Genomic DNA, 19,169 nt, shown 5'->3' with positions numbered 1-19,169 from the left:
CTCAGTTGTCCCGGAGATGGATCTGTCGGCATGCAAGCTCAGCAGTTGTTACGATTTCATCCACAGCACTTTAAGGGCTTCTCGTCCAGGTTGCCATGGAGATCATTATCATGAAAGTGATGAAGATAATGCGATATGGTTGAAAGCTCCAGAACAGCCACTCAGTAGACCTTGAGATCCGATTGTTTTGTTCTGTTTCTAAGGTCAAGAATGAACTTTGAAACTCAACCTTTGGGTCAACATGGATGAGAAGTCCATGACGACTATAGGCATCTCTATCTGCTGATGAAGATCATGTGATATGGTTGAAAGCTCAAGAACAAATACTAAATAGACCTTGAGATGCGACTGTTTTGTCAACTGCTGTTTCCAGGTTCATGAATAAACTTTGAAACTCAACGCTTGGGCCAAGATGGATGATAAGTCCATGACAACTATAGGCATCTCTATCTGCTGATGAAGATCATGTGATACGGTTGAAAGCTCCAGAACAGCCACTCAATGGACCTTGAGATCCGACTGTTTTGTTCTGTTTCTAAGGTCGAGAATGAACTTTGAAACTCAACCTTTGGGTCAAGATGGATGAGAAGTCCATGACGACTACAGGCATCTCTATCTGCTGATGAAGATCATGGGATATGGTTGAAAGCTCAAGAACAACCACTAAATAGACCTTGAGATGCGACTGTTTTGTCAACTGCTGTTTCCAGGATCATGAATAAACTTTGAAACTCAATGTTTGGCCCAAAGTCCACCATGACAACCAGGCGTCTCGATCTGGTGATGAAGATCATGTGATATATGACTCAAAGCTCCAGAAGAGTCCCCTAAACTGACCTTGTGATGAAATTATTTAATCAACAAATGTTTTCATGACCAAGAATCAACTCTGAAACTCAAAAAAATGTTATGACATTCAGCTTCTTATCCATCATTATTACAGAAAGACAGAAATCTTTTCAGACAAGTCATATTTTTCTGCTCCAGAGAAGAAAAGTCTTACTCAATAAATCCACAGATCTAAGAGCGGGCGTGGTTTGACTCTCAGCTGCTATTTCTAAGCCTCGTCTAACCCCGGCCTCCTTAATACGAAAGGTAAATCCCTTTCCTTTGCTCTGCTGAAGGTGAACGACGGAGGAGGGGGGGAGTCGGCTTTAACCCTTTGACCTAAACTGGTGGAGGAGGGGAGGAGGAAGATAAACATTCCTCTTCAAACAGAATAACCGCTGCTCACTCAGTGTAGCATCTATCCCAAAATTTTAGTGCTGTATTTCATCCGTTTGTGCTCTATCCGTCATCTGCAGAACATTTTTTTTGGGAGGAGAACAATCAGATCTGACTGACCACCGGCTCTGCAAAAAGTAGAAACTGAAACAAGTAAAAAAAAAGTGAGTGAGATGTGTGCAACACTGATTTTTAAGTAAGAGTGACGGTAAAGATGAGAGACCCAGAAGAAGAGCAGGAGCTAATGTGAATTCCTTGCAGTGGATGTGTTAACCCCCGACCCCCCCCCCCCTCCGTCCGTCTCCCAGCGTCATCCATCACTCCAACTGGAAGCTGAGTAGGTGATGTATTGGTAATTTATCTCAGCAGGTGCAGAAGTTACAGCGGCCCGGTAGAGGAGAGAAAGGAAAGTTACTCCGACCTCCACTGGGGCCGCTAGCTTAAACCTCGAATACCTGAGCTTAGGTCACACGCATGCCATCCCCCAAATCCCCCCCCCCCCTGCTCTGTTTCTCTCCCTCCCCTGCTGTTCTGTTCTGCACTTCCTCGTCGCTTTGCTCGCCTCTCCCCTTGAATTCATTCACATCACGGTCACGGTGTGCACGTGTGCAGGAAGAATTAGATGAAAACACCCTCTTGTACATGTCATACGTCACACACCATGCTAGTAGAGGATAAAAGACCCGAGGAGTCGAATTCTCCAGACAGAAGGAAACTCCGGGAGAGTACAGCTTTATCGTCTTCCCCTTCCTGCCCTTCTTTTGTCTCCTTAAAGCCTCATACTGGTTACCTTTTTAAAATTACTGCTGACTCTTTAACAAAGCGTGTAATACGTCTCTAAATCGATTTTTCACCTTTTATAGGAACACGTTGGTTTTGTTTCATACCGGTGCTGCATGAAAATCAAACAGCAGAGACTCAAAATGACACAAGCAGCTGTCGTTTTAATGCAGGAAAAGTATCAAAGTCACATCACCTTCATCGCAACTTCCACGCTTGTCTGCTAGGTCGTACAGTTTGCATCCTAAATATGATGTAGGAAAGTCTTCTGCTCCCATAATGTAAAAAAAACAAGCAGACTAATTGCTCACCATGACTGATTAAATGTACCACAAGCAGGTTTCAAGTGTCTGCAAGTTGATTTTTCATACCATAATGAAATGACCTGAAACCAATGGCTTCCTAGACAGGATGGAAATCAATCTAAATGCTTGTATGCTTTGAAAAAACAAGTCAGCAGTAATGTAAAGGATATCTGATGAGTAGTTAATGAGCCAAAACATGCAGAAACCACCTCTGTGTTTCATGAACAGACGCATACGAATGTTACATAAAATACAACCTTTTCTTTATTTAAACTTCTGGATTTTTGTTTGTGAGTTTAGTTGAACAAATTTTGGACCCGCTGAAGTTTAACTCAACCAATACAGCAGTTTTCCCCCCTTGTTTTGCCTCAACAAAATGTTTGTATAATTAAAACCTCATTGTGGTACATTTTATTCTTTTCTCATCCCCCCCCCTCCTCTCTCCTCTCTCTCCTCTCTCTCCTCTCTCCTTCTTCTTCTCCTGCAGCAGCTCTATTTCATGCTTCGCCTCTTTTCCTCAGGTCTCTCTTCTCCTTATTTTTCTAGCCAAAGCTAATATGAGGCTTCAGCAGTCTGAGTTAGCCATGAACTAAATCTCTCTTTCCATTTCCCTGGACAGTGTTTCCTTTGCAAAGCAGTGGTGGAGGACTCATAACCACTTGTTTTAGCTAACTTTGACCGCTGAAATATCATACTAGCTGTACATTTTGTCCCCTATCTCGCTCGCACGAAGGAGGAATCTCTTGAGTATGGACAGGAAGAACAATTACAGCAACCAGTAACTCTGTGAATGCACATATTGGCATGTGAGTGTTGTCTTAAGACAGCCCTGCTAAACAAAATATGAGCCTATTGTGCACTGGATTTGATTTTTGCTACCATACAGTCGAACCAGAAAGTGACGAAAGGAAGAATCCTTCAAATTATATGCTTCATTAACACAAAATAAAGAGGACAAACTGTTTAAAGTTGAACTAACAGCTTCCTAAAGGGGAACAAAATCAATCTAAATGCTCATGTGGTTTGGACGATACTCCGCAGTAATGTAAATATATCTGGTGTGTTGCTGTGGTTTGTTAGTAATAAGCTAAACCACACAGAAACACCAGTGTGGTCCTTTATATTAATCATTTCTGCTGAATTTTATTAACTTTTTTTTTTTCCCTCCCCTCCCTCCTTTCGCCTCCACACACACACACACAATGTTCACATTTCTTTCTTGCTTATTAGCTCACCACATCTTTTTCTTCTTTTCCCATCTCTCACCTCCTCCTCCTCCTTCTTCTTCTCCTTCTTTTGCAGCACCTCTATTTTCCGCTTCCCTTCTTTTTTCTCCTTCACATCTCTCATTCTTTTTCATTTGTTCCTGTCCAGCTGGGGTTTTTTTTTTAATAGCTTCTTTCTTTCTCTCTCTTCCTCCCTTGTTTTTTTTTTTTTTTGTTCTAACACTGTTTCCATTATTTCTCTCTTTAAGTAGTTCACCGTTTGACGTCATTATGCTTGACCTCCCTGTGCTCTTTCAGTACTCTCATCAATCCATCTGGTCTACACATTCATCACCGTCTTTATCGTGTCATGCCAACGCCACTATCATCACCGTCTTCCTCCATCATCCTCTCACACGCATAAATATTAGTCACATCATCATCGTCATCACTCACCCACTCACTCGCTCACTCACTCACTGGTGCCATTAAATACAGTATATGTGCCCCACGGAGGAATCTATAAAATGCAGCCAACACGTTTTATAATAAGGTCCAGGGGATAAACCGCGGCCAAAACGGTGCTAAAGCTCGTCTCCTATTTCTTTTCCATTTTCTTTTCCCTCCACCTCATTCTTAGTACGCTGCCTTTTCTCACACTCACCGCTCGTCATTCGCTGATTCTTCGTATACTGAGTGAGTGGGTGAGGCTGAGCGCGCATCCAAACCGCATAGTTTATCAGTGAACCGAATCCAAGCATCTGTTTTGGACTTGTTGCACTGTCGGTTTGGAGCCAAAACTAAAAGGCACAGCAACAGCGTGTGTGTTTTTGTGTGAGTAAATTCGAAAAAAATTTATATTGTAGATAGTTAAACTTTCATTTTAACCTTAGATTTGTCAGATGTCTAATATCTTAATCCAGAAATCAGTCATACATCCATTAAGAACAGACTTTAGCTTTGGCTTCTTTTACCCCCCTTTAACTTGAACGGATACGGTCCACTGTTCTATGATCCCGACAGCACTGAGGGCTTAGCGTTTCCACTCAAGTCCTATAAGTCAAAAATATTTTAACTTGTTGCAAAAGAGCATGGGATCAAATGGCTTTAAGTAGCTGATTTGAAGTAAGAAGCCGTGATCAGCGCTTCCTCTCGGCACCTGTCAGCTGCAACAGCTGGGACGCTTTACAGACACCAACAGGCTGCAGCAGCAGCAGGCCTCTGAGAGTCGCTGCGGTCAGAATTGACCTATATTTGACCCCAGAAATGATGCTTGTAGTTTCCAGTGACCCTCAACTTCACATTTATACTACTCTGTTTATCTGTATAACTATAGCCAGTCTAACTCCTGGTAACTAGGCATCACTACTGAGGGTTAAAGGTACGCTATAGTGCTATTTCCTGGGTGTGCACAAATATGCAACAGAGTTGGAACCATGTGAGGCTCGACGGAAGATATGTGTTAGCTCAGTTATGGAATCGGATACTTGATACGGAAGAAAGCAAGCTGACAAGAGAGATATTTATTTGGGGTCAACAAGTTATTGGCTCTCGGTCTACAGATGTGTGCACTTCGCTTTACGACTCCGGATCTGTTGAGGCTCTTTTTAATAACGAAAAAGGTCAATATTTGTTTGGTCAGAAAATCTGTGTTTACTCAGGAGTTAAGGGCAGTTGGCTGATAATATACGGACTAACCCCAAACTGCTTATATTTAGGATGATGAAAAAATGAATCTGTTGTGTATAATTTGTCTTAAGAGGAAAGACCTCTATGTGTCCAGCTGAGATCTTGTATTTTACTACGGACTGTTGAAGCTGGACAGTAAAGTGGATTTATTCAATGTGCTGTCTGAATAATATAGAAAACGAGTCCCAATTTCGTATCTGTCTGTTAAATATGAAGCCAGAGCCAAGACAAAGATAGTTTAGCTTAGGTGGAAACAGCTAGCTTGCCTCTCTCCAAAGGTGTATGCTAACCTTAGCTAACCTGACTCCAGCTTTGTATTTAACAGACACATATATAACAGTGGTATTGATGTTCTCGTATAACTGTCAACCAGTATTACTGAAAATGTGAAACTGTGCCTTTAAAAAAAACATTTTCCAAGTGACCTGTGCCCTACAGTAGAGAATCGGTGCCAGAAAAGATGATGAGAAAAACTGATCTAGCCACTGTTGGGTCTGTGGTGGATTAGCAAGAGGGGGGTCGAGGCTAGTCGCTCCCCTATGATGGTCGAAGCCAACCGAAGGAGGAACCGGCCAAGAAATGCGAGGTAAAAGCCAACACAGCTGCCAATCAAGGTGTCAGACCATATGAATAACAAGCAAATCAAGTGTTTAGCTGGAGAAATGTAGAACCAGCAGACGTCTTATCAGTGGCTGAATCAATCTTCAATGAAGACATATAGTACAGACCCCCCCAGTCTTCCAGTCTTAGACCTTCAGGAGGCTGCTTTCAGACCTCTCAACTACTCCTGTTGTGATTTTAAAATACCGACAGGGGTGATGAGGCGGGAGATTCTGGCTAGGGTATGATTTTTTACCTCATTTTGGAAGATTAATTGAGCATTTCTGATTGTAAATACTGTGCACGTGCTTCCAGATTAGGTTTAAACTCCAGAAAGCATTTAAGTCAACACACTCACCTCCATCTTTATCAGATAAAACCGATTTAAAAGAAAATAACCACCAAGGATATGACCTTTGGCGTTGGAAAAGAAAAAGGTAGTCAAGGCTCGGATCGCTACACGGGATTTCCACACACGATTAAACATTAAAACTGGTGTAATTCTAACTGTATAATTGCTTTCCAGCCGCAGTATTTATCTGCATAAAAAAAAAAAAAAACGTTGCCACAGTTTCAAATCTCAGCTTCCAGTATTTTCACCGAAGCATTTTATAAGCAATAAGACGGCGCCTATTTGGTCCGCCAGCTCACTCTAACCACCACAGTGGCTACTAGACTCTTTAAAAACCTTTATCGACTGACGCAAGTTGACAACACAACACTATAGGGGTTAAATGCCTCTTTCTATTTGCTATTTTTGAGCGGTATCAGCTGGAATAAAATCCAGAAAGTGTGGGATTTGGGTAATCTTAACAATATGTGTCAGCATGTGTGAGTGTTTGGAAGAGAGTAATGGGATGTAAATTGGTTTGGATGAGTGTCACCAGTGAGTGCATGTTCTGTATTTCCTGTGTGTTACACTGTAGAGAGAGAGAGAGAGAGAGAAAAACTAGACATTCCTGTTCCCGTCCACTGAGGACCACAGGGGCATGGAGCAGGGCTCTCCGATTGTATCATACAAGTAGAGCAGAGAGAAAGGGGGTTAGGAGAGGTGAGAGGTAGGAAGGAGGAAAAAATAAGAAATAGATTGGGAGAGAGAGAGGCTTTAAGAAAAAAGGCTGTGGTTGTGTGTTTGTGTGGAGGAGGTAGGAACTGAGGGGGCTGATATACTGCTGCAAGCATTCAGACATTCAGACTAATTGGGAAAAGTCCTCTTGGCTATGTCTGCAAGAAGATGACTTATATCAATGGAGCGACTCACTGGGCTTATGAATGGCTGTGTGTGGGTGTGTGAGAGAGCAACGGGGGTATTCTCAAACCACAGCTCGCCAGAGTCATGCTGATTCAGGAGGAGTCTGACGTTGATTTGTGTCATGGCGCGGGGTCGTATAGGTAATATAAAACAACTTACTGTGAATTTATGTTGGGTTTTTTTGTAATTGTATGTTTCTGTGTGTGAGCAATTCTTTAGCCGTGTGACAAGTTTAGACCGTTTGAGTCCAGAGGAAAAGATTTAAGATAAAACAATTATGGATACTTTATGGTTTGTGTGTGTGTGTGTGTGTGTTGAATGTAGGCTGTAAATTCTCATGTCTCATCACTTGTCTGATCAGATCCCACCTGTTGATGCCAAGTAATACCAGGTGTTTGTAACACCTGAGCTCAGCTGAAGCAGACTGAATGGTGCCCTGAGGCGGTAGCGATTTATAACAGAGACACTTTTGTCCAAGATGAGTTACATGTATTTAAGGGAAACAATGCAAGGGGGGGAGTCAAGGACAAATCCACCGACTCTACGATTAACGGCCGACCGACTCAACCATCTGAGCTATAAGTAAAGTTTACAAGACAGCAGGGCTGCAACTAATGATCATTTTCATTACTGATTAATCAATTATTTTTATCAGTTAGGCTATGAAATGTCAAAACATAGTCTTTTAAATGTCTTATTTTAATCGACCAAGTCCGAAACTCAAAGATATCTGAGAAAGAAAAGCTGAAAATACTGGGATTTTTACCATTTTTGCTTAAAAAATGACTGAAACGATTAATTGGTTATCACAATAGTTGATGATGAAATTCGTGACAATCAACTAATCGATTAATCAACTAATCATCTCAGCTTTTTTTTTGTAGTTTTGCTAAATTTGCCAATAAAATCATCCTCTTAGACTGGACTACACATTTAGAAAAATAGCAAGAAAGACACCTAAGATTTTGACTTTTCTGTAATTTGAAACTTCGATGCATTAAACTCCATTTATCTGAGTCTCCGAGCAAAACAAAGATAGAAAGTGTTACGTTTGCCAAATACGAACAAGTAGAGGTTCATGTCCTCATTTGCCTCATCATCATTTACACCTCCATGCCAGAACCGTTGGCACGCTGGTTGTTTTGGTTCAGGCTTGAACTCTCTTGCTCTATATTCCTCTGTCTTGTCTTGTTTTCCTCACTGAGACTAGATAGACATGGAAAATTTTGTTTACTATGGAAAACAATCAGCTGAAGAAGACTCAACAGTTTCACGGAAAGCGAAACTCTTCTTTATGTCGTCCTTATGTCGTTGGGTTTACTCGTTAAATAAAAAATGAAACTCAGCGACTCTTTCAGGGACGTACTGGTGACACTATTGACATTTAACTGACACCAATTACACAATTGGGCGGGTGTATGGCAAGTTTTAAGCATGTTTGATACTTGCAGGACTTGCTCAAGACAAGGTAACACTTGACTTGAGTTCGGTGAAAACAACCCTGAGGTGAGTCAGTGCGATCGGTACCCGCCTTCGTTTATTTGAACTGTGTTTGACCGAGGTTTGGCACAGGTACATGAAGGCATCGATATTAAAGATGAAGCTGATAAAAAAACACAGCAGGTTCAATACAAACACAGATTTGTGTATGTGTGTGTGTGTGTGAGTGTGTGTGAGTGTGTAGACATGTTTCCACAAAACTCTCTCAAGCACAGACGCACAAGTTCAGGCTTATAAATGTAAACCTGCAGCAAAACAGACTCTGTAGTGTTTATGCTCTGAAGTCAGAAAGTATCAACAGTGAATGTCTCCAAATGGACAATAGCTATTATCAGTTATTAATTGGTATTATGATATATTGTTGGCTGCCTGAATCGTAAAGTTTATGATCGCTCACACCCTCGCAGACAGACAGGTAAAGGGTGAAGCTGCCATAAAGAGCCAATAAAGTTTCTAATGGGTCACTACCGCCAACGACTACCTCTCCAGTCCTGTCATCACAAGATAAACACAAAGACCCCAATGCTCTTTATTTTTTTTTTTACATGTTTTCATTACTTTTAAGCAACGGCCTCTCTCTCAGTCAGGGTTAACCGCAAAGGTTTTGTCTGCAGAAAGCAAACGGAGCAGCTGGCCAGCGTTAAGCCGAGTGTGTCGTGTACACACCGTGACAGATGAGGTGTCTGTTTCTTGTATCCTGTCTCATTTCAATTCCGTTATATATCCAATACTAATAACTGCTCTCCTGCACTCAATCCATTATACATCACACTTTGTTTCCAGGACAGGTGTTCATTAATATTATTAATACTCACTGTCTTATGAGGTGTTCTATTATTGTTTTAAGGATAAACTTGAGTTCATGGTGGGAAATTAGCTGATTGAGCAGATGAAATTGACCTTGAAGCTAATACTGGAAAAGTGAGAAACATTGTTATTGTTGTTATTAAAAACTTTTGGAACCTTTGCGAACTCATTAATTCCTATAAACCAAATCCAAAATATTTGGAGTTTGGTCCAAAAATGTCTCATAATAACAGCCACGCACATGAGGAGTTCATTTTTGTGCACCTACGCTACTCGAGTATATGAAATTCATCTCTCTATAACTCTATAATTTTGTTCAATATATATTTTAGGTAAACTTCCAAGCATTCTGCAAAAGACGGTGTCTCTTTAGGACAAACACTGTCCATCTGATTGTATTTAATTCAACATACACGCCCCTTTATATCTACAGTATGTGCAGTATTTAATGACTGTTACTCCCCCGCAGCTGAAGGTATCTCCATTACGATGACAAATAATGCCCAATTAGTCCCACCCAGAGGTTCAGCGCTGCATCAATCCCCCACAGATGTTTCTCAGCTTACTGTAACGGAGCAGATTCCTTCACGCTGAAACCAGCCTCCATCTGTTCTGTAACCTCGGGGTCAGCAGAGCGAACTGAACACACTTCATTAAGGGTTACAGAAATACCTAAAATAGCTCATCTGGTGGTTCAGATTGTTGAGATTTAAAGTGGATAATTCTACAATGTAAGAGTGGTATTAGCTTGGAAACACTTTTAACTGACCTTTTTTTTCTTTTGCTGCTTTTATTTCTACAATATATCCTTGTATGGGCTGATCAAGTGTCCGTTCTGATTGGTTGTGAATTGTTTGCTGCTTCCTATTTGCAAAACACTTACGACAAACCCCACTTTTCCATCTTCTAAATGGATTTAATCCACATTACAGTCCAAGAAATTGCTGTCAATAAGCCACTAAAAGCTCCTTCACAAAACAGATTCCTTCATGTGTGTATTTCTTCGACGTTCAGTCCAACTTAACGTCCACCGCTGGATAAATATTGAACCTACTTTCCTGGAGACTGGACTCATCACAGAGTTTATTAACTTTTGAAAGCCATTTATTTAACAAAACAATGACGTTCAGTCATAAATCAGTGGGTCATCGGTGATTTATTTCTCCATAACAAATATATGGAGCATCAGAATGAGTGTTTTTTAAAAGAAATATCTTACCTTGGAGATGTACGCTTTGATGCCTTCGGCCAGTTTGATGCAAGGTTCCCCGAAGAGCTGGGCCAGCTGGTCTGGGATGTCCTGGTCCTTATCCAGAGCATTCAGTAAACTCAGGCACTTCAGCTCCTCAGTCACCCCCTGACTACGCACCTACAGTACAAACACACACGGAGAAAAGATTCCTCGTGAGTCGACGTTGGCAAGACTGCTGAAAAGAGAAATAAGTGTCTGGAATTACTGTCTTGTAGCAAAAAAAAAATACGACCATGTTTCTGGGGATATTTATCCCTTCAGCAGATGTTTTCTGGCTTTCAAACTGACTATTGTGGACCGGAGGCTTGAAACCCATAAATGTTGCTTTAAATATCTACAAAGTGAATGAATTAAATGAATGAATAAAAATACTCTATACCCTGCCTAATCAACTACAATGCAGCCTGTGTTTCCCCTGCTGTATGTTTAAAAGTGAAGTGAAACAGTCCCATCATAAATTGTATCTCTCATATGATCGTAATTATTTATAACACATTCACAGAAATTAACTAGAAGAATGCACAGATCTCCGCCAGGTGTGTGTACAGTCAAGATGGCTGCGAGGACACACAGGGGTTGATTCATCTCGTATTGCGCCTTCAAGATGAGTTTTTAAGCCACAACAAAGGCAACAAAATGTGGGCTGCAACAGACTAGCTAAGCTTTGTTTTTAGCCTAGGCTGATGGGTCCAGTAGTAGATTAGTTGCGGACAGATACACACACGCTGACACACACACGACCAAACGCATGATCCCCCTCCAGACTTACGCCCCGCGGAGATAATAAAACGGTCAGTTTTGGCCTGGAACACAACAGATGTTATTTTGTACCACTGCTTAAAAAGTTAGGGGTTTTTTCCACAGCATAGCACAATATGTGTCCTCTGGTATTTACTATACTAAAAATAATCAAAAAACAAGTTGTATAGATTCAGCTCAGTGAGGCCTAAACTACAAGTTCCAGAGAGAAGTTAATAAAAGTATCTAACAAAGGTGGTAATGAAGTATTATGATAGATGTACAAACACAACCTAAGGTTTAAAAGAGTGCCCGAGTCTCAATTTTGTGTTCAATCAAGTGTTGCTACGGTGACCTCTGAGGACAATCATACTTGAAGAGCACAACATATGGATAAAGGTGAAAAAAACTCCCACACACAACTGCTGGAATATCAATTTATGAGCTTCATGAGGTGTATGAACATGCATCACATCACGTATTCAATCAGAGGACCACAACAATCAGATTAATTGTTGAATGAAACTACTATGCAGGTGATTTGATAAAGGTCAAAAGGTCAAAAAGTAAAAATAAGAGCAAAAGTGGTAATATTCATCATGAATCAGAATCTTTACATGTGCAATGATTATTATTAATACTAGTATTTAGTTTTTGGTCTTTGATAATATCTAACATCATCTGTAAATTCTTATAGTATAAACATCATTACTTTCATTTACTTTTATTATCCTCTTGGGATCGTTCATGTCTCATTTGTTCCTGCTGCTAAGTCAAACTAGTCGTCCTCTGGTGTGCCATCACTCTCTCTGCACTTCTCTCATATGCAGCTCAATTTGCAGTTTATTTCCTCTTGCATGTGTTTTTCATTTTTTATATTTTTTTGTGTCCTTATTTGGGACTTGCACCTGTTTTGTGCAGGATCTCTGGCTTTGGTACATTTTCCCCTTGAATGTTCTCTCAGTCTTGAAGCATAACTACGCTAATGGACAGCTGTATGTCTGTCTCATAGTGTCTAATTGTTACATGAACACTTAAAAAAACCAAAACAAACAAAAAAAAAGAAAAGCTGAGACCAAATGTTACCAAAAAACGTTTTGGCACACATGCACCGCTGGGTCTCGGAGCTGAAACACAACTCCTTATGTAACAACACGGTGCATGCATGCATGGCCTTAGAGAAAGGGTCTCTCCTGAAGTGAACCTTACCGAACACACACACACACACACACACACACACACACACACACACACACACACACACACACACACACACACACTGCGTCCACATCGAGACATCTAATAAGAGACAATTAAAACAACAATTCCTCTGGGGCACAGGGGAAATTGTTTCTTTCCCCTTTTGTTATGCCTCCTGTTTGAGACTTCCATCTGAAACAATAAATGTTTTCTTGTAATTTTGGGGCGGCATGGGTCGAATAAGACATCTTTGGGAACTGAAATGTGGAGAGAAACTTTGTGACTTTCCAGCTGTGGAGTTATGTGTGTGTGTGCCCTTCAGGGAGGTTGTCACGGTCTGAAAGCCCTGCTAATGACTCTGTAACAAGCGCTGATGAGGAGAGAGAGATTACAGACGTGCACTCTGTCACCCCCTTCTCTTTATTTTTATTAATTTCTTTCTGCTTGACCCCTGTTTCTAATGACACTCCCTCCTTTTGTCTTCCTCTGTGGTTTCAGCCTTCTTCCTTTCTTTCTTTCTTTCTTTTTACTGCCCTCTTTGTCACGCCGCTTTCTGTTCTTCCTCAGCGCTTCAGTTCATGTTGATGCATGAGCGGATCTCGCTGATCCTACTGAGGATAGTGGTGTGTCTGTCTGTGTGTGTGTGTGTGTGTGTGTGTGTGTTAGTGTGTAAACTGGTTCAAACCAAGCGGGAAGGACAAGGCATTTACGGGAAAGGCTAGGGATCTTTGGGAGACTTTGGGCCACCTCTCAACAGTCCCAACATGTTGTCCTGTCCTGAGAAGGAAGACTTTTTTTTTTGTTTTAATGGCTTCACATTTCTATTTAAGGACTAATCAAGATAAGACTAATGAGATACACATGTTGTCATTCCAGTCGGTGCACATTCTGGTTACAAGCTTGGTTGAGGTCAACTTTTGGAGACTCGGATAATATACATTTTTTTATGAATACATTAAGCTACAAGAGGAAATATTCTCAGTTTCCACAGCTGTTTGAAATGAGCATGTTCCAAAAACATAGAAATGATGTAACACAACCTACACTGTGTGCGTTTATTTCCAAGACAAGGGAAAGAAAGAACTTTGGAAAGTCCAGTTTTATCTTGGATTTGGGTTTGATTTATTTCTTCCTGAGGGCTTTCACACCTGGGATCATAATTTAGTTTGGGCAACCATTACATGTCTTCATCTTTTTTATTTGGTGCAGATGGAACATTTTTTTTGTATTACAGCTCTAATGTATAGCTGCATTTTTTATGCCAAAATATTGTAAAGTTTAGCATTGCTGAATTATTCTGAGCACTGCTTTTTGTTTGGCAAGGACGGATGGTATAAGAAGTATTTAGATCTTTAAGTAAAAGTACCAAGACAACATTATGTTAAAAAAAAAACTCCATTGTAAGTAAAAGTCCTGCAAATGTTTATGTAAGTAAAAGTACAGAAGTATTATCAGCAAAAAGTAAACTGTGCATACTAGCCCCTTTCAGATTTTTACATTATTGTTTAATATATAATATTGGACTACTATTACTGACTCGTTAATGTGTAAACAACATTTAAATGTAATTCCTGGTCAAGGTGAAGTACTTTATATACTTTTATAATAATGCATAAATCATGTTTTATATGAAAAAAATAACGTCAAATGTAAGTTATCATAAATAAACATGTACAGTAAAAGTAGTAATGGAGTAAAAAGTAGAATATTTAGCACTAAAATGTGGTGGAGGAGGAGTATAAAGTTGCAAAAAATGGAAATTCGGAGCTTGAAAAAAATGTATTTCGTGACTTTGCACCTCTGCCAGGGTCTTAAAAGCTATAATTTGTTGTTGTGATTATTTTGTCTGAACTTTATGTATTTCTCATTGTCCGTCAGCGCTCCGATGACAGAGAAGGAAACATAGTAGGTCATCATAGATCATCTGCATACAATCACAACACATCCCAACAAAAACTGCTGACAGTGGAGTCTGGGCAGAGACAGTTTGTCTATTGTGAGGGGGTGTGTGATGACAGCTACTATTGGCAGAAGTGTTGGGGAGGTTCGAGCATGCATGAGTGGATTTGAGCTTGCTTGGCGCAACAAATGGAGTGAACGTAAACTTGGTTTCTTTCTGGCGCCTCTGCCAAAACACACTCCCTGCTTTGGTGGTTCTGGTTGGAGGATTAATTGTTATTGAGGAGTATCTTTGTTTACGAGAATAAATGGTTTCACTTTATAGGGTTAGGCATTTATGTGTGTGTGTGTGTGTCCATTAGGTTTTGACAAGGCCGGTAGGGAGTGTTTGATCCATTATGGGAAACAGTCTCATCCATGTTAGTGAGAAGATAAAGCCAGTACACATCACTGCACTGAGCTAACAAGATTAGAAGAAAACTTTCTGCTCCATTAGTATATGGGGCTGAGGCCAGAGGCTAAACCAAGCTATGCAGACAAACATTATCACCACAGAGATATATTTTCTTTTCTATCGGCTTAAGCTGCATTAAACAGCTTCTCTGAACTTTGACTTGCATGCAACATCTTGTCAGTAAACCATATTTCAACTTCTTATTTCAGCTGTTGGAGAGTCCAGCTTTCTTTGGATGTTTGTATTTCTCTTTTAAATTGAATTTGGCGTTCATGTTACAGCCAATGGTGATATGCAACATCCATAAAAGCCTTACATGGATGTTGCACATGTAAGGCAAAGCTACATCATCATGTAAGTAATGTTTACAATGTCTTCATTTATTGTGTACAGCTGAGACTGATGGGAATGTCTTGAGTTTGCAGCAAAGTATTGGACAAATTGAAATTATGAGCCAACAATGACACCAAAGTGATCACAATTCATCCTGAGGAGGACATGAACGTTTGTTTGTATCAAATTTCACGGCAGTCCAACGGTCGTCATGGTGACACTAGAGGAAAAGTCAGAAGATAACTAAAGTCTGTCTGAAATCTGGTGCCAGTTCATTTAGTAGAAGTTGAGATATTTCAATGGATAAGTGAAAAATTTGATTTGCTGGTGGCACTAGATTAAAAATAAGAGGATCACCAACGTCATTAAGATTCATCATCTGGGGGCCATGGATGTCTGTGCCAAATTTCAAGGCAATCAATCTATTAGTTTGAGACATTTCATGAAAAAGTAAGAATCAACTGATTGTGGCACTGTACAACACTTCATGGCAATCCATCCTTTAGTTGTTGAGATATTTCAGTATGGACCAAAGTGGTGGACCGACCATCAGACCGACATTGGCATACCTAAAGCCACGCTGGTACCATGGTTTAAAAAATCTTCCTGGTCTAACAACTCAATAAGATTCAGACCCTTTCGAGTTTCATCACAACAAACAGATCACAGAGAGAGTTAGTCCTCAGAGAAACAAGTTTTATGTCCGAATTCATTGACACTCGTTTAAAAAGAGTGCAAAGTTTCCTCTCACAGCAGATATTTCTTTATTCAACTGTAATTTAATGGCTCTCTGCCTGGTGACTGGTCCTAACTGGAAGTCAGCGGCATCACTGCTTACAGAGCCAAGTTGGTTCTTCCTCCCTCCAAGTTTCCCTGAAGAATCTTTTCCTTCATTGTTCATTTACTTTTCTGATTCTACCAAACCCCAGCAAGCCAAAATCTGCAGCTCTGTTGGCTTGCTGTAGCCGTGCAGTTAGTCTTTCATTCTCCTTACACGACTATACTGTTACACTGCCCTGTCATTGATTTGCATCATGACAATATCCTCTACTTGTTTCCAGGCCAGGAAACTGAAATTAGATCTTCATTTAAGTGATTTTTATCAGTTATGTCTTGCACTCATTCTGTTTTTGGTCTAGAAAAAACCGCTGGAGAGCAGAAAGGAAAATGTGAGAGATTCTGTAGGCGAGTATGGACATGTATGCCTCCAGAGATGGGGGGGACTCAGCCTCCACATCATTACCATGCCCTGGGAGCATGCAACTGGAACTACTCCACAGGTTTTAAGCATCAACAGTTTGGAGGAGTACCCTCCTCCCACTCCACCCCTCTCTCCTGAATGCTCTATTGACAACAGTTTATTTTTGCCAAATCCTGACTCAAACCCGGAAATTGCAAAACTGGGCCCATAAGCTATCAATTCATGAACAAGTTACACCCCGATGATTCAACCTTAACAAATCAATAAGCTGACAGCAGACCGACATTGACGTTTACACAATTGTTAATTCTCATGTCTCCTTTGCGTCTAAATAGAAATCGCTCTGACAAAGAATTGATTAATAGCATTTTAACCCCAAACAAAGGCCTAAAGAAGACTTATTGTGACCATACTAGTAGTTCATAATCACCAGTTGTGCTATTTCTCTTTTAAAACAACATACTTCACTCTACTCAAAGGGCATATATCCTTTTTTTGCCAAGTAACATTTAAGTTCTGGTCCCTATACACTTGTCCCCTGAGTGATGTATTTTCTCAGTATGTTGACATTGATGACTTGTCCTTCCCTTGGTTCCTAAGGAATGAGTCCGTAGGGTCCGATCAGCAGCCAAACGCAGGCTTACACATGCTAAAAACATTCAGCAGCACACAAGATCTGATGTAAGTCTCTGTTGAGCTCTTAAACTGGGTTGAATTCCTATGTGTGACCTGGACTCAGATGTCAGATGTAAAAGATGAGCGGGTGAGAGTGTCTGTAAATATGATTTTCAGTTGACATTACCCGTCACAGATGTTTGGTCACGGCACCCCCCAAGACTGAATTTTCCAAATGTTTAAAAGATTACAGTCATTTCTATTTATTCATTGTCAGCACAGAGGGCTTTCAATGATGTAATACCATGTTGAAGATCTTGGCTAAATGTATGAATTTGTGGATTTAAAGAATTGACAGCTGATACACTTAGACAAAATGGGTTGATTGACCATATAACTGGTCCAAAAACATATTTATTTTCTGATCTGCAGTCCTTATTGTTAAAGTTAGTAAAAGTCCACTATCAAAGTTAAAATAAACCAGTTTTGACTGTAGCAGAAGTCACACACTTTGCACACATTTCTAACTTCTTCTCAAACACTTTTTGTGGCGATTTAAAAAGGTCATGGTACATTTACTTTTGCTAGAAAAAGCATGTGTTGCGTCAAGCTTCAAGAGAAGCATTAAAACGTTGTTACAAGTGTTGGAACAAACAACCTCTGCTTGTGTTTTTCTGGTGAGAACTGTCAAGATGTTGCATGTCAGCTTCTTTGTTGCCTAACCATAGACTTTCATTGAGTGGTTAACTAGCACCGCAAGCTAGCTTGCTAGTAAAAGCAAGCAACAACAGTTAGCTCATGTTGTGACTCTTTTCCATGTAAACCAGCAGAGAAGGACTAAACATGAGAGAAATTTATGTGGGTCAGTTACCTAAATGTGAAACAAATCTACCTTCAGTAGGGATGGGCATCAAACCTCAAACGTTTGTTATGCTAAATGTTAAAATGTGTAGCACTGAAAACAAGTAGCAGAAATTTGGACCAATATTTTAGATTCACATATTTCCTGATTTAAACACCAATTTCAACGTCATACTGTATTTTATTCAGGCAAAGTCCCTGTAAGGTTGCTTGTGTTGACATCATTTATCACTGATTTGTTTGAGAAGTTTGGCTTATTTTATTCAAGAGAAGAATATAAAAGAAGGAAGAATGTTTATTTTCCTAAAAGTACGGTACGAAAAGCCAAGTGTGATTTTGATATTTTAATACAATTCTGTCATCAATCATATTGGCAACAGTATTGACATTTTTAAAACAACACCCAGCCCTCCTGATCAACTTGTACTACACCTCAACATCATACAAATATGTTTTTTTCTCACACAGGTTGCTTGGCAACTGCAGAGCTACTATAGACATGAGATTGTAGATGTAGAGAACCGTTCTCATACTGTGAGGATGTTATTTTAAGTCTTTGAACCTGAACTTCAGTAATTTATTGCTCACTACTGTTCTCCAAATACACGAGCTAAACTGGGATAATCCCTGTTGGTCTGCTTTTGGAAACCATCATCTCTGCAACAAGAGGAAATACACACATACACACACATATTTTTGAGTGATCTATGTTCTTTTTATCCCTTCTTAGCCAGAAGACATGTGGTCTCTCATGGCTGTCTATACTCAATTGGATGACCGGGCTTCAGAGAGAGAGACATAGGGGAGGGGAGATGGGGGGTGGGGGGGGTAAGAGGAAGGGTCCAGGCTGACAGAGCTCCTGTGATCCTGATGCCGGCTCTCTCAGGAAGCGGCGAACAATGCTTCACTGTTCCCTCCCTGTGTGTGTGACTGTATGTGTGTGTGCATGTACATATGTATTACGTGTGTGTGTGTGGCCTGCCCTCTGTGCATATGCAATAGAGAGACTGTGTGTGTGTGCATGTGTGTGTGTGTATTTGGCTGGCCCTCACTGGACACCAAACCCTGAAAAGAATATCTCAGAGGGCCACTTGGAAACCCTGCTGCAATTTTGTGTGTTTATGTGTGTGTGTGTGTGTGTGTGTGTGTGTGTTTAAGTGTGTGTTCATTTGTGTGTGTGTGTGTGGATCTGGGAGTTCCTTGGCAGTCCAAAACTCTCATTTGAAGGGATTAGGAAGAGGAGAAGGCAGCCAC

General features: G+C 40.4%; 1 protein-coding gene across 2 annotated transcripts in view; it reads right to left on the bottom strand.

The window, feature by feature from the left end:
• Window positions 1–19,169, bottom strand: part of tnfsf10l (TNF superfamily member 10, like) — a 73,630-nt gene that overhangs the window by 32,218 nt on the left and 22,243 nt on the right. For both annotated transcript variants that reach the window (XR_010925257.1, XM_067579008.1), the window contains exon 2: window positions 10,582–10,731. Coding sequence is in view for 1 of the 2 variants with exons in the window: in XM_067579008.1 (XP_067435109.1) it covers window positions 10,582–10,731 (150 nt within the window). In the remaining variant the exon portion in view is untranslated. The remainder of the gene's footprint in view (window positions 1–10,581; window positions 10,732–19,169) is intronic.

Source organism: Thunnus thynnus, chromosome 22, assembly GCF_963924715.1.
Source record: "Thunnus thynnus chromosome 22, fThuThy2.1, whole genome shotgun sequence".
Classification (NCBI taxonomy): domain Eukaryota; kingdom Metazoa; phylum Chordata; class Actinopteri; order Scombriformes; family Scombridae; genus Thunnus; species Thunnus thynnus.
Note: the sequence above shows the minus strand (reverse complement) of the source record. Positions and strands in the feature narration are given on the sequence as shown.